At 39.8% G+C, this 13,838-nt stretch overlaps 1 protein-coding gene across 1 annotated transcript; it reads left to right on the top strand.

The window, feature by feature from the left end:
- Positions 1–681: 681 nt before the first annotated feature.
- Positions 682–11,147, top strand: dctn2 (dynactin 2 (p50); the record flags this gene model as incomplete). The annotated part of the gene is given in 11 exon segments (XM_014335961.2): positions 682–743; positions 933–1,031; positions 3,621–3,781; positions 4,442–4,595; positions 4,826–4,891; positions 5,142–5,180; positions 5,376–5,453; positions 6,506–6,577; positions 7,500–7,602; positions 8,651–8,742; positions 10,321–11,147. Coding segments are annotated over 11 exon segments (1,013 nt in total), but the record flags the coding sequence as incomplete, so codon positions are not given.
- Positions 11,148–13,838: the final 2,691 nt, after the last annotated feature.

The raw sequence follows: 13,838 nt of genomic DNA, 5'->3' as shown, positions 1-13,838 counted from the left end.
TGCATTAGGTCACATGTTTCTTTATTACATTTTACATCCACTGTGTCTGTCAAATGCACCAATTTACTCCTGAGTTGAGTTACAAATTACAACATCCATGTGTTTTAAGAAAGTATTTATCCTTTATTAAAATGAAATTATATATTTGTGGCTGGTATTAAAAATGTACAGACTTGACTGGAAATTAGTGAATTATCGTGTCACATTTGTAGACAAAAAACAAAGTGTTACTTTAGTCTGTTGCTAACATATCTACCTCGTTAAGGTACAGAATGAAGAAGAGCTGCTTTGGCTTCAGTTAGTTAAGAGATTATTAATTGGTTCATTGAATTAAAGCCTATAAAGTTAACATATTGCTAAAATTGGCAAAAGTAATAAAAAAAGAAAAGTAAATGACACACATTCCTTTGCTTTGTCATTTATTCTCAGTGCTTCTTTGGCTGCCCTGTCTTTAAAATTTTCATCTGCTGTCATTTGTATTTAATTGTTGTATAAGATAAATTTCTTCTTTAGTGTAAAGAAAACAAAAATCAATAAATACATGTAAAACAAATTAAAATATTTTATTCCTTCAGGTTGTGCTATAACAAATAGATTTGCATTCTTAGAAACATCAGTTTCAGCTTTTAATGTCGTGTTTGTCACTTTCTCTCTCAACACATTTGTCCTTTCTTTTTCCAGACTTTTCAGACAGAATCAGTAAAAGCAGAAGAGTTGGCTATGAGTCAGGAGAATTTGAGATTGTGAGTATATTCTGTTCAGCAGAAGAACATTACTTTGTTCTCATAAAAAGACTTTTTATTTTGTTCACTCTTGTGTTTGTCATTTCTGATAAAAGTCAGAGAGCATGTGATGCTAGTGGTGTGATCATTTCTCTCAGCTCTTTTGTATATTGAGTAATATTCATTCAGTTTCTCTGCTCTGTGGCTTAGCTTGGAGAGGGCTGTGGAGTGAAGGAGACGCCTCAGCAGAAGTATCAGCGCCTAGTGAATGAGATCCAGGAACTCACGCAGGAGGTGGACACCATCCAGGTAACCTGCAAGCAACAAACGTGTACACACGTCCAAAAGAGCGTGTGAGGGATGATCATTCTTCTACCTGTATTTTAATGTTAGTAGCCTTCCTCCACATTGCTCATAGATAATTTAGTATTGCATTTATTGAAGGGAAGATCAACCATTGAGTTGGAACAATTTCAGCAAATCTAATCCAAAGCCTAATCTGATGAATACCTGAGTGTTAGTGAGAAGAGGGTTCATCTTAAAATGGCATAGCAGGTTGGCTAAACTGGCTGGTGCCACCAAGGCAAAGACTAGTGAGCTTCCTGAAAGCCTGCCTCAGGTATGCTTTTATCAACACCTGACTAGGTGTGGCCAATTAGCACCAGCTGAACACACTGAGGAGATTAGGGGCTGCAGAGGGGCGTAACAATGCACTAAAGCTAAAGTCCACTGTGAAAATTTGCTAGATTACAACCAACAGTGTTGATTGACAAAGTTTCCTTCCTGTCATCGTGCAAGAAATGGCTCACACCCTCAAATTTAAATTTTATTTGTCACACACACAACCATACACAGTATGACGTGGTGAAATTCTTATTGCTGTGCCGACCACTAAATGACAGTAAGAATTGACAGTAAGATTTACAGATTACCACAAAAAAAATGATTTTAACTTAGAAATTTAGAGTAAAATGTGCAAATAACAGTTTATGTAAAGAATTATGAATTAAAAACTAGAGTGCGTGTGGTGATGTGAGTGAGTCCAGTCCTACATCTGGTTCAGGGCCCAAATAGCCTGGGGCGAAGAAGTACTCCTCATTCTCTCTGATTTGGCGTTAAGGGAGCGGAAGCGCTTCCCAGACCTCGGCAGTGAGAAGAGTTCATTGTTGGGAAGGGAGAGGTCCATCATAGAGCAGGGCGATATGACCAAAAATATTTATCACAATATACATTTGAAAATTTGCGATAACGATATAACTGACACTAGACAAAACACTTTACAACTCCACAACTTTATTAGTGCAAAAAACCCCATCAATATATTTTCACTTAAACAAGCAGCTGTTTTTTTTATGTGCATTAAAGTTATATAAAAATGTAACAGTGCAAATTCCTCGCTGACAGTTTAACCAAAAGGCATTTCCAGTGGAAATTGGCCGACATATCCTCAGCATAACCATGTATAATATCCACAAAACTTAAAAAGAGGTTATACACACACAATACGGTAATATTATGTTGAAGCGCAGTACGTATCACTCCGCCAGGCTCCTGCCTACGATAGATCCGACAATCCATCAAGCGGTGCAGCTTCGTAGCTTAGCAAAGTCGTACTAAAACATTTGACAGATTTTCCAGCGCCGTGCACATAAAATCGTTTCGAGGTCAGTAAACACAACCAGAACTCACACATAAGGCACACGGGATTATAAGGGGACCTGTCGATTTTCAGAAAAATCAAAGGTTTGATTTTAAGTGCGCCGTATTTTCCAAACAACACGGTAATAACGACGGCCCGCCAGCATGCTCTACCAAAAATAGTGCTTTGTTGTGTATCTGACGGACGAAAGCTAAACCAGTTCCACACCAGTGAAGCTGCAGCATTTCTACAAAACAGTTCTGGTTCATCTGTTTCATTTAACGATCCACTTTCGCTCTACTCATTCTGCGTCGCCGCCATGTGTATATGTAAACATAGGCACTGCGCATGCGCGTTTTACCCATATTCTATCGCGATATGTCATTTTCCTATCGTTGCCCAAAATTACACCGGTATTACCGGTATGATATAGCCCAGCCCTAGTCCATCATAATTTTCCTGGCTTTGGTCTTGCACCGCTTGGTGTAGATGGACAGCAGGTCAGGAAGCTCTGATCGAATGATGCGTTCGGCTGAGCGCACCACTCTTTGCAGATCTTGTCTGTCCTGCTTGGTGCTGTTCCCAAACTAGGTGCAGATGTTTCCCATCAAGACGCTCTCGATGGTGCTGGAGTAAAAGTTCTTGAGCACCCTCAGCAGCAGGTGGAAGTCTCTAAGTCTTCTGAGGAAGAAGAGACACTGGTGGGCTTTCTTAACCAGAGTGTTAATGTGGCAGGACCATGACAGGTCCTGAGTGATGTGGACACCCAGATACCGGAAACTGTCCACTCTCTCCACTGGCGTGCCACTGATGATGAGGGGCTTGTAATTCCTCGCCTGCTTTGTAGTGAAGTCCACGATCATCTCCTTAGTCTTGCTGACATTTAGGAGGGGGTTAATTTCCTGTCACCAGGTCTCCAGGTTCATAATCTCCTCCAGGTAGGCCTTCTCGATGTTGTCTGAGATCAGGCCCACAACAACAGTGTCGTCAGCAAACTTGATAATGGAGACAGACAACTGTTCATGCTCATTGCAGTAAATGTTTCTGTATTGTTCACATTAAGTTTTATTTGCAATTCTGTATTTTTGATTGGTTAGCGAGCAATATGGTCTAGAAGTAGATCCATATGCCTTTATTTACAAAAGCTAATCCAAAAATATATGATCAAATAATAATGCAAAAATATTAGTGTTTGATACTGCACTACACACAGATTGTATTACCTGGCATCAAAGATGTATGTGCCTCTCTGCGTCCAGGCTGCCACAAAGGAAAGTAATGCAGAGGAGCGCCTCACTCCAGTGGTGCTGGCCCAGCAGGCAGCCCAGCTCAAACAGCAGCTGGTTTCAGCCCATCTCGACTCACTGCTTGGACCACAGGCACACATCAACCTGGCTGACCCAGATGGCGCACTGGCCAGGTGAGTTGGCTGGAGTTAACAAGACAATGAAGCACAAACGAGGGCAAGCACCTGGAACCTGAAACTTAACACCACAGTCTGTTAGATCGTGCCAGCACTGTGATCTGAGAAACTGAAATGCTTGGGAAGAAAGAGGGTGCTCTGGAGAAATGGAGAGAATAAGAGTGATTGATATGGGAATTGGATTTTCCAAGCTTTAACCAGATATAATCAGAATCAGAATACTTTATTAATCCCTGGGGGAAATTATTTTAATCCCTGGGGGAAATTATTTATTAATGAGATGGAGTAGTAAGGAAATAAGATTAATTGTACACATAAATGTTGCTGATCTCAAAGGGCATGGCTACCAGGAGCACAACACAACTAAGTGACAGATGATTGAGGGAAGGAAATTAACTAAAAGAACACAGAAATCTTTGAAAAATGTCAGCGCCCAACTGAGCACAAGCAAAGGAAGCCGTGGGCTTAAAAGGGGAAAACACAAATGAGAGAAAGTAAAGAAAAAATGAGGAAAACACCTTCACAAACCTTCACTTGCAGTTAATAACACTGACTTAAAGGATTGAGAGGGAGGGAGGACCACACTCATGGCAGCACATGGGGTTGGTAACAATGGTGAACATATTATCCCTTTGTGTCTTTCTTCCCTTCTCATAGGCGTCTGCTCACCCAGCTGGAAGCCGCTAAGGGCAGCCGTGGCAGCTCTGCAGGAGACGGCAAGCCGACAGCATTAACTAAGGGCCCAGATGGAGTGGTACTCTACGAGTTACACAGCAGACCAGAGCAGGAGAAATTTAATGAGTCTGCCAAGGTAAAGAGGAAAGAGAGGTGGATAAATGTCTGTGATGAATGCACACATAAAATGAGGCTGTATGGTCTCCTCGACGTGCTTTGTTTCTGTTCTTCTGAGTGGAATGTCAGAATACTAGATGGCAATAAGCAGGACAAAAGGAGGAAGGCATACATGTGGGTGTTTGTGTGTCTCTTGTGGGATGCTTGTTGTCACTGCCAGCCATGTGTTGCCCTGTTCCGTCTCTGTAGATGGCGGAAGTGGAGAAGCGTCTAGCTGAGCTGGAGATGGCTGTTGGCTCAGGATCAGACAAGCAGGTACACACACAGTCCCGCTGTCTCTCTCTCTCTCTCACACACACACACACATTGTCTTCATGGGTCTTTGCTCTCATTCGCACTAATTCTGTGTGCCTGTCTCTATGTCACACTCACAACAGAATTTTCTTGCTTCTGTTTTCAAGTAAAATAAAAAATAAAATATTCCATTTGATTTATGTAAATTCAAGCGGTGGCTTTGTTGTTTCTTGTTAAAATGCATTTTTCCCTCTTCACATTTACTTTATAGGGACCTCTGAGTGCTGGTGCTCAAGGAACCAGTTTGATGGTAAGAACACACTGTGGAGTTTGTCTCTCTATTCAAAACTCTGGGTATCTGATGTGCAGCCAGAGAACTGGGTCATACTTCAAAGGTGACATCAGTTCCTTCAAGTTTGTTTATTGCTGCTGTGCCAGTAGGAGGAACAAAAACCTAAAGTTTTGTGCTTGATCTTATATATAAACTTGTCCTCCTTTGTATCAGGACACCATAGAGCTCCTGCAGGCAAGGGTCAGTGCTCTGGACTCTGCTACTCTGGATCAAGTGGAGGCAAGACTGCAGGTGATTACTCCCCGTACAGCATTACAGCACAGTGTTAGGAGGAGGCAGCCTTTCCATATGAAGTGACAAGACAGTTGCATCTTGATTACATTCGTACATCAGTTTTTTTTCCTAGATGCATTTTGGTTTGAAAGGGTAGTGGGTTTTGTTTTTTGTATATATTTTGCTCTCTTTTGAGTTTCATCCATTGCGTTTAGTACAGAGGCAGGCCTGGATGTGTCAGTTGGAGGGGCATCTGGACTGTAGCTTTTGTATCTAACAAAAACTAAAAAACATTTTGCTTTTCTGCAAGAACTCATCCTGTTTCTCTATAGCAGTTATTCCCAAAATCAAGAGTGCTGCAGCCCACTTAAAAACTATAAAATCCAATCGGAATTTAAATTCTTCAGTCTAATCAAAATATAACAGAAAATTATGTATTTCTTTGCAAATTGTATTTAAAAAAATAACAACAAATGGTTGGCTTTAAATTCCTAATGCTAATCCGGTCATATGCATATTGTTAAGGCCAGTGTAGCCCACCTGCCACTGGGACACAAACTTCAATACAAGAGCATTCAGTTTTTGCCCAGAATAAAGAGTAATATCACAAACTAACCACCGCCTAGCACCAGTTTTCATTCAGTTTTTATGTAATTAAATTAATATAAATATGTAACTGTACATACTTGTAAGTAATTTCAAACTGCGGCCCAGCTGCAGTTCCTTTGTGGCCCAAAAAGTCACTCTGAGGATGTCTTTAGGTCACTGCTTGCTTTTTAAGAACAACATATACCTGAAACCTAAGGAGAACGTTCAGAATGGAGGGTATTACACAAAGCTTAGGTCGGTCCAGCTTTGAGTCGGTGCTTTTATAGTTTGTGCCTTAATGTTTGGCTACTTTGTTGCTCAGCTGATAAATATCTTTAGTTTTAAAATATGCCACAGTGACCATGATGTTGGGTTACTTGTGACATAGTTTACAGTGAAACACTAGTTGCCCCCGAGTGGTACCTCTTGCAAAATTAGAATAGATTACCGTATACGTATAATGTGTTTTTTCTCTCCTGCAGAGTGTCCTCGGGAAGATGAATGAGATTGCTAAACACAAGGCAGCGATTGAAGACGCTGAAACACAAAACAAGGTTAGTGACCCCTGACCACCTTCAGTATCGAATAAAGGCTGTAATAATTGCAGATCTGTTTCTTTACAACTTCCAAGCTCAAACTGACCGCATGTGATTTGTCTACTTTGAGGCTGTTTCAGTAAATGTTTCTTCCGGACAGACATTTGCAATCATTAGAGCTGAAATGTTTTCATCAGTGTTAAGGTTCTCATTCCAATAAACTTCTAGTGTATATTTACAAAAGTCTGGTAACAAGTGGGAAGAATATTGTTTATACAATTTCAGCTTAATGCTGATATTTCAAACTGCGCACATTCATAAGAGCCAAACCAAAGTGTAATTGAATAGTTTGTTTTTAGTTTGTTCTTTCTAAATAATGAATCGATTCAGGATCTGACTAACAGATTTCATGCATTCACGTGTTGTATATGTAATTGACCAGCAGAGGGCAGGCTATGCTAATTATATAATTTCTATGAATAACGGTATAAATGGTTGGTTTGTGTTAGGTATATTGGTGTTTTAGAAAAATATTGTATTTGACCATCTGAAAAGTGTGTAAGACAAAAAAAACTAACTAGAAAATCTTTCATTTTTATTTGTTCATTAGAGGTCATTAGAGTCCAGCACAACTGGGTTTTAAACATAAAATAACACCTGAACTTGCTTCAGAGGCCCTTTGAAGTGTCGGCACGCTTTGGTTTATCAGTGTGTAAACTGACCAAAAGAAATAAAGTTCAAATCTCAAGCATGTGAGCAACATTTCTGGTTCTGGCATCAGAATAATGTGAAGGAAAGTTTAAAATATAGGCAACAATTTAAGCAGGACAAAATATCCACAAAGTCACCCGAGGCTTAAATGTGTGTGTACAGAAAAATTCTGCTGGCTGACAGCTTCTATAAAAATCATTAAATGTGTTTTTTTTTTTTTACCTGCCAGGTGTCAAAGTTGTATGATGTGGTGCAGAAGTGGGATGCCATGTCCACTTCCATACCTCAGGTGGTGCAGAGGCTCGTTGCTGTGAAGGAGCTCCATGAGCAAGGTAACACGCAGGAACTGAAACTGCTCCGTCCATTCACACAAAACCATGAAATGCAGAAGGTGCTGAGGTGTTTCAGGGGTGTAGGAGCTTATTAAAACTCTAACATTAGATGAATGTACTTGGTTAGTGTGTGCCAGTAATTGGCCAATATTGTAATAATGTTGCTCTTGGGGCAAATTTCCCCCCGGTAAGGATCGCAATGGAAACATGGATAATTTATGTGCTCTTCCTTTATGTAAGGGGAGACGAACCTTGAAATGACACCCATGAGAGTTCAAGGAGAGAATGTATGTAGGTTAGCGGGGATGGGATGTGGCGTTAAAGGCTGAAAATATGTTGGGTGTTGCCACAGAACATAACAGGGTGTGAACCCAGATCACGTTCCAGGCAGCATCTGTGTTGGAGAGAAACATTTGCATCCACTGTGGAAACGTCTGAGAACGAGACAAAAGATGAAACTAAGGGAAAACGGGATTCAAATAGATAATGGAATTAGCCTAAACCGTGCCGTTCTATTATAACAAAGGGCAAAAAATCACTGAGAGGGGAGACTCAAAATGGTAACGGAATTAAACTAAATCTTGCAATACTGCTAAACACCCCCTTGGGGTAACAGAGATGCATGATATTATATATATCACATTATCATCTTTTTATTATTTAGCACATGAAAGCGGAACCTTGGCATTAATAGATTATATTGATAATTCAGTTCTGAGAGCTGAAGGAGGTCATTTATCATCCAGCCTCTCTCTGCACCGATCTGTCACACATTGCAGCTTCTTTGCTCGACAGAGCTTAGCTGCACCTTTTTTCTTCTGATCTTTCTTTACCAATAAAGGAAAACTTGAAAAAGAAAATACTTAGTTTAATCTTTCAAGCTGCCGTTCATCACTGTTAGATTAGGTTTGCATCAAATCCTTTGCCCTTCTCCTTCAGCTGACAGCAAAGACATTTCATTTTTTAGCAGATGTTTTGAATTTAAGGATTACTTACTTCCTGTCCTTTATCTAATTCTCCCTTTTCACTTCAACCCTCTATCTCACAGCCATGCAGTTTGGCCAGCTGCTGACACACCTGGATACCACTCAGCAGATGATCAACAACTCCCTGAAGGACAATAATACCCTGCTAACACAGGTGAGAAGTTCATAGACCCGTTGAACAATTGTAGCAACATAAATAATTTCTAAGCGCTGCAGGGAGAGTAGAACTCAGCAGTTTTATCCACTTAAACGGTCAGCTTGAATGAGCCACTGCAGCCATGGTAAACTTGGCACTGGCCAGCAGAAATGTGTCACAGTTCGACATAAAGACGCCAGCAGTTATACAGTTGCTGTCGTTTTACAGAAACGAACGTTTCTGCAGTAATTGGTAGAAACTTTGTGAACCACTTTTTCACAATAGCAGATGAAAATGTTAGATTTGGTGTGAAAGAAAAACTTGACATGTTCAAACACTTGGCCGTAACCTCTTTGTATATGTAGTGAATGAGTGGAAAAAGTGTCCTCTAATACCCTTCAGAGTGCACAGCCGAGGCAGCTTTTCACAGCTAGAAGTAACAATCTAACAAACTACAGCTTCCCATTACGAGGACAGAAGCTCTGTAAAGCCTCTCAGGCAATAATCAGTCTGTGCTTTCACAGTTCAAGGCTTCTGGCAGGAGGGACCAACCAGTGCCTCAATCCAGTAAAATGTTTTTGGTTTTTCTTTACAATGTTTTGGTGTCACAGAGGCTTGTTAAGTCTGACATTTCAGTTTCTTATCAACACTGAAATGTTTGTTTTTGGTTTTTGTGTAGCCTTCTGAAACAATATTGTCTAATAGTAATTGTCATCAGTGAAGGTTGGGCGATCGGACGAATATATCGACCAATCGACGATAGGCTGAGTCTTTCACCGATCATTTTTACAAGAGCAATGTTATGTATTTATTTGCCCATGAGTGAGTTTGCTAATAATGTTGGTTGAAGTTAAGAGAAGCAGTCAATAGAAGAAAGAATAGCAGTGTTTTAACAGCTCCCTCTTCCAGCTGCAAACAAATGCAGCGATTCATTTACTCAAACTCATAACAGAAAGAAAGATGGTAGCCCATGTTCAGAAAAAACAAAAACATTTTATTTAGATTAAAAAACAAAACAAAACAAAAACCCAAAACGGTGGGGAGGGAAACAAAGAGAAACTGTCTTCTTTCTTTTTTTTTCCACTCTAACCGTGTTTACAGGCCGTTCCAGTGTTTGTCTTACACACTAAACCAAGCAACAAATCCAAAATTAAACAAAAAGTAAGTTAAAAATCAAAATGTCTCTTCCAGCGAACACATATAAATATATAAATAAATGACTAATCCAACAAGTAGCTATATTAATTCTGAACCAAACAAGAAAAGAATGTAAAATATTACATTGCTCCACCCATCAAAAAGTCACCTGCGCGAATATATCATGTATCCTCTATTGGAAAATGTTTACATATCGCCCAACCTTATCATCAGTAGCACTTTTCCTACATGACTCAGGTATATGGATGTTTAACAGGGCTGCACCTGATTGGTATTTTGTTTGAATTATGGCAAAGGTTTCCATATTTAAGCACCTTAATTTCTTTTCTCTTACCGATTATTTAGCTTTTTCCTTAAATCCTCTCTCCCCGTCCCATCAGTCTCTCTAACGCACTTCTGGAGTTAGCATTCTCTCTAATTCTTCTTCTTTTTTACCAGGTTCAGCAAACGATGAAGGAAAATCTTGTGGCTATAGAGGAGAACTTTGCTGCACTAGACCAGAGGATGAAGAAGCTTTCAAAATAAACGGTGGCAGAGTTTGGATTGGTCCCGAAGAGTGTAGGACATGGACAATTTGGAGTTGACTAGAGAGCACAGTAAAGGGGGGGGGGGGGTGTCCTGGTTTAACGCTGTCCTTTCTGGCCACTTTTCTCTTGCGCTCTACTTCCGCCTCTGCCTTTTTTCATTAAGTGAAATGCTAGAAAGTTGGAAATGATGGAAAAACAAAAACAAAAGGAGACGGATGTTCTTGTCCACCCTCTTTTCCTTTTCCTTTCTCTTGCATCAAACTGTTGTCATCTGAAACCACATTTGTCCACACTATTCATGCAGCTGATTGCAGTCGTCCCCCCCAAGCTTATGAGTTTTAGAGGCCGGGTTGTTTTTATAATTATTAGATTAGAAAATTCTACCATTCCTTTTGGACCTTCATGCGATTACTGGATTTGTACTGTAAATTTTTGGTAAAATGAAATGGATGAAAAGAAAAACGGTGTAAAGCGGTGTAGAAATAAAGATCTATTGTCCTAAGTTGTTGTAGCTGAAGCACGTATGTGCGAGCATCAGGGCCGTGTCACCGAAGGACAGCTTGTAAATATGCCTGTGTACCTTATTGTTTCTTCACGCTCAGTCGCTTGTAACTATATTATTATGACTGAGACAGCAGACACCACAGACAAACTTTTAATCTGCTTTGTCATTGCCTACAAGTTCACTGTATTGTTCATCTGTGGTCATGGAAACTGATCAATAAAACAGTGCTGTAAGGCCCGCCTCCTTTCATTCCTTTTATTTTTTTAAACATGTAATTATTGACCTAGCTTCCTGTCTGAAAAACTAAGTTTTGTGAAATACTGATGATCAAATGTTTTCCACCCTTTAAACAAAAAGATCCTGGTCATCAGTAATTAGCTGTTGGTGTTATGCTTTTAATAAGAAGCTGTAGGAGACTCACAGATGGCTAATTGAATTCTAAACTGACCTGTCAAAATAAAGTCTTCATTTGTGGTTGTGCTCAATATGTATGACCACTGGGTGGCAGCATAGCATCAAACCCAAACAGAATCCTAGGACGAGGCCAAATAAACCCATAAAACCAGATTAGTCACCCACTTTGACATATTTGTTTCTAATTAAGCTTCCCATATTTTACTACACATACCCCAACTCTGATTTTTAGGTCTAGACTCTAAATCCACCCTCATTCTGTGGCCTGTAACTCTGTTTGTCTGCTGCTTTTCTGTTTGTTGTTGTCGTCAGCATGTCTCTGCTTGCTGCTTCTATTTTTTTATATTCATATAAGTATGTATGTATATAAATGTACATGTTTTGTACAGCACCGAAAGCTGTGTAAATGGGATTTATAGAAATACATTCTACTTGCTCACGTTTACTTTCTAATTTCGTAAACCGTAACTTGATATTTTTAACTAGTTGGGGTTAAGTTGGTGGGGAAAAAAACTTAAGAGTTATTTAACGATTTGTAATGAAACAGGGTTTTGTGTTATGTTATTTGACCTTTACTTCATGTCCCTCCCTGTCTCTCATAGCATTCTGCTTGTCATAACAGGGCAGTATTACAAAACTTCACAGGACAGTTATTTAAAAAATTTTTAAAAGGTTAAGTATTGTAGAAACTGTTGCACTAGAATAAAGGCAAACAGCAAAGTTAAAGCAGGAACAGAAAGCACCCAGTCGAGTAGAAACCTAAATGTAAAAGGATTATTTCTGTACGCTGCCTTTTGACAAGTAAAAACAGGAGCCACTAAATGAATTTAAGGTCAGTCTCAAATCCATCTAGTAGTTGTGCGTGTGTAAAAAGCATTTATTCAAAAAGCTGGCTCCTGTCTGAAGTCAAGTGATGGGATTAGTGACAAAGGCCGACAGATAGCATACAGCAGGGCGAGGATCAGGTGCTTGTGGTGAGTCATTCAGATACATCAGCCCCTGCGAGTTAGGTAACAGCGAGCCTCTCGCAAGTGGATTAATAGTTTACTGAGCTACGAACATTGCCCCAAAAGAAACACGCAGCCAGAAGTTAGGTTTCATGCCTTTGACATGCGCTCCATTTTTGGACTCGTGTACTTAAACCTGACCCTGAATTAGATACGACGTTTGTTAAAGCCTCTGTTACCAAGCCTGTGGATCATTTCTTTACTTTAGCTGATTATTATGTCTGTGTCTCTCAGCCTATATTACATCTGTCCTTTTATTCCAAAGAGTTATGTGCTGACTGTGGACTCCAGCTTACCAGTTTCCCTTACATGTGGGAGAGCTGCCTGCTCGGACAAGACGTATCAAGTGTAAGTTTCAGGGAATTAGTTCCACAGATCCAACTTAGAAGGGAATGCCACAGATGAGCACAGAGACGTACAGTGTACTGTATATCATGTTATACCACATTTGTCCTTCTATTTCGGGTGCGCTAGATTGGGTCAGCTCAGCCCCATCTGTTAAGAGACACTTTAACACAATCACAAACTGACTATTTAGCAAGAGCACAAAGTATTTATTGAACAGCTGTATTATCTTTTAAGCAGCTACATTTATACTGCAGAGACAATATTTATTGTTTGTGCTTTTTGGATTTAAACCTTTCTCTTAAAATGTATTTAATCATTCCTTAAATTTCCACATTTAAATACTGAATGTCAGCACCAGAAGCTTTTACTCTACTGGACAAAGTAAATATTAAAGTCCTCTGGCAGCACAGAGCAGCTGAACACAGAGGAGGCAGAAGGGAGCACCAATTGCTCTAAAATCTCTGTTTCTGGTGCTGATATGGGAAAAACTAGAATGAGAGGAAGAAAAGGATGGTGTAAGAGCCTGGAGTGTGTGTTTCGCTGCCAGAATACCCACCTGTTCAGACAGGCGTTTAAAGTTTAATGCGCTACAGTCTTTCGCTTTAGCTTTTTGTTGTTGTTATTGTTTTTATCCCTTTTTTTCAATTTCTCTTTTATCTTTGACATATGAATGAAGAAATCCAGAATAATGCATGTAGATAATAACAGCTCTACCGTGCTGTAAAGAATTTCGATATAATCGTGAAATTTTAATTTTATTTAATTTACCACCCTGTTACTTCCACCTCAGAAATAACAAATAGAACAATTAATAAAAGAAGTCCAAAAACCTGAATGGGTTTGAAGGAGAGAAGAGGTGAGTGGAGAAGAGCTTTTACGGGTTTTACAGTCGTGCGGCACAATGAGGCTTGAAGACGGGGTACAGATGGGTGAGGCTCAGAGGTAAGCAGGGCTAAACACGCTAACAAGATTGTCTGCGAAGTCATCCCAAAGCTCCGAACACACAAATCTCACCAGGCAGATGTGATGCATAGCTGATGAATCTGGACGAGCTGTGATTGAGTGCTGAAATCATTTCAAACTTTAAGAGCTCTGAGATAGTTTGCTGCTTCGCGTGAATGCTGGCTGTCCTGTATTTATAAATGAAATGATAGA

Source organism: Haplochromis burtoni, unplaced genomic scaffold (assembly GCF_018398535.1).
Source record: "Haplochromis burtoni strain Fernald_Lab_line unplaced genomic scaffold, NCSU_Asbu1 Contig_125, whole genome shotgun sequence".
Classification (NCBI taxonomy): Eukaryota; Metazoa; Chordata; class Actinopteri; order Cichliformes; family Cichlidae; genus Haplochromis; species Haplochromis burtoni.
Note: the sequence above shows the minus strand (reverse complement) of the source record. Positions and strands in the feature narration are given on the sequence as shown.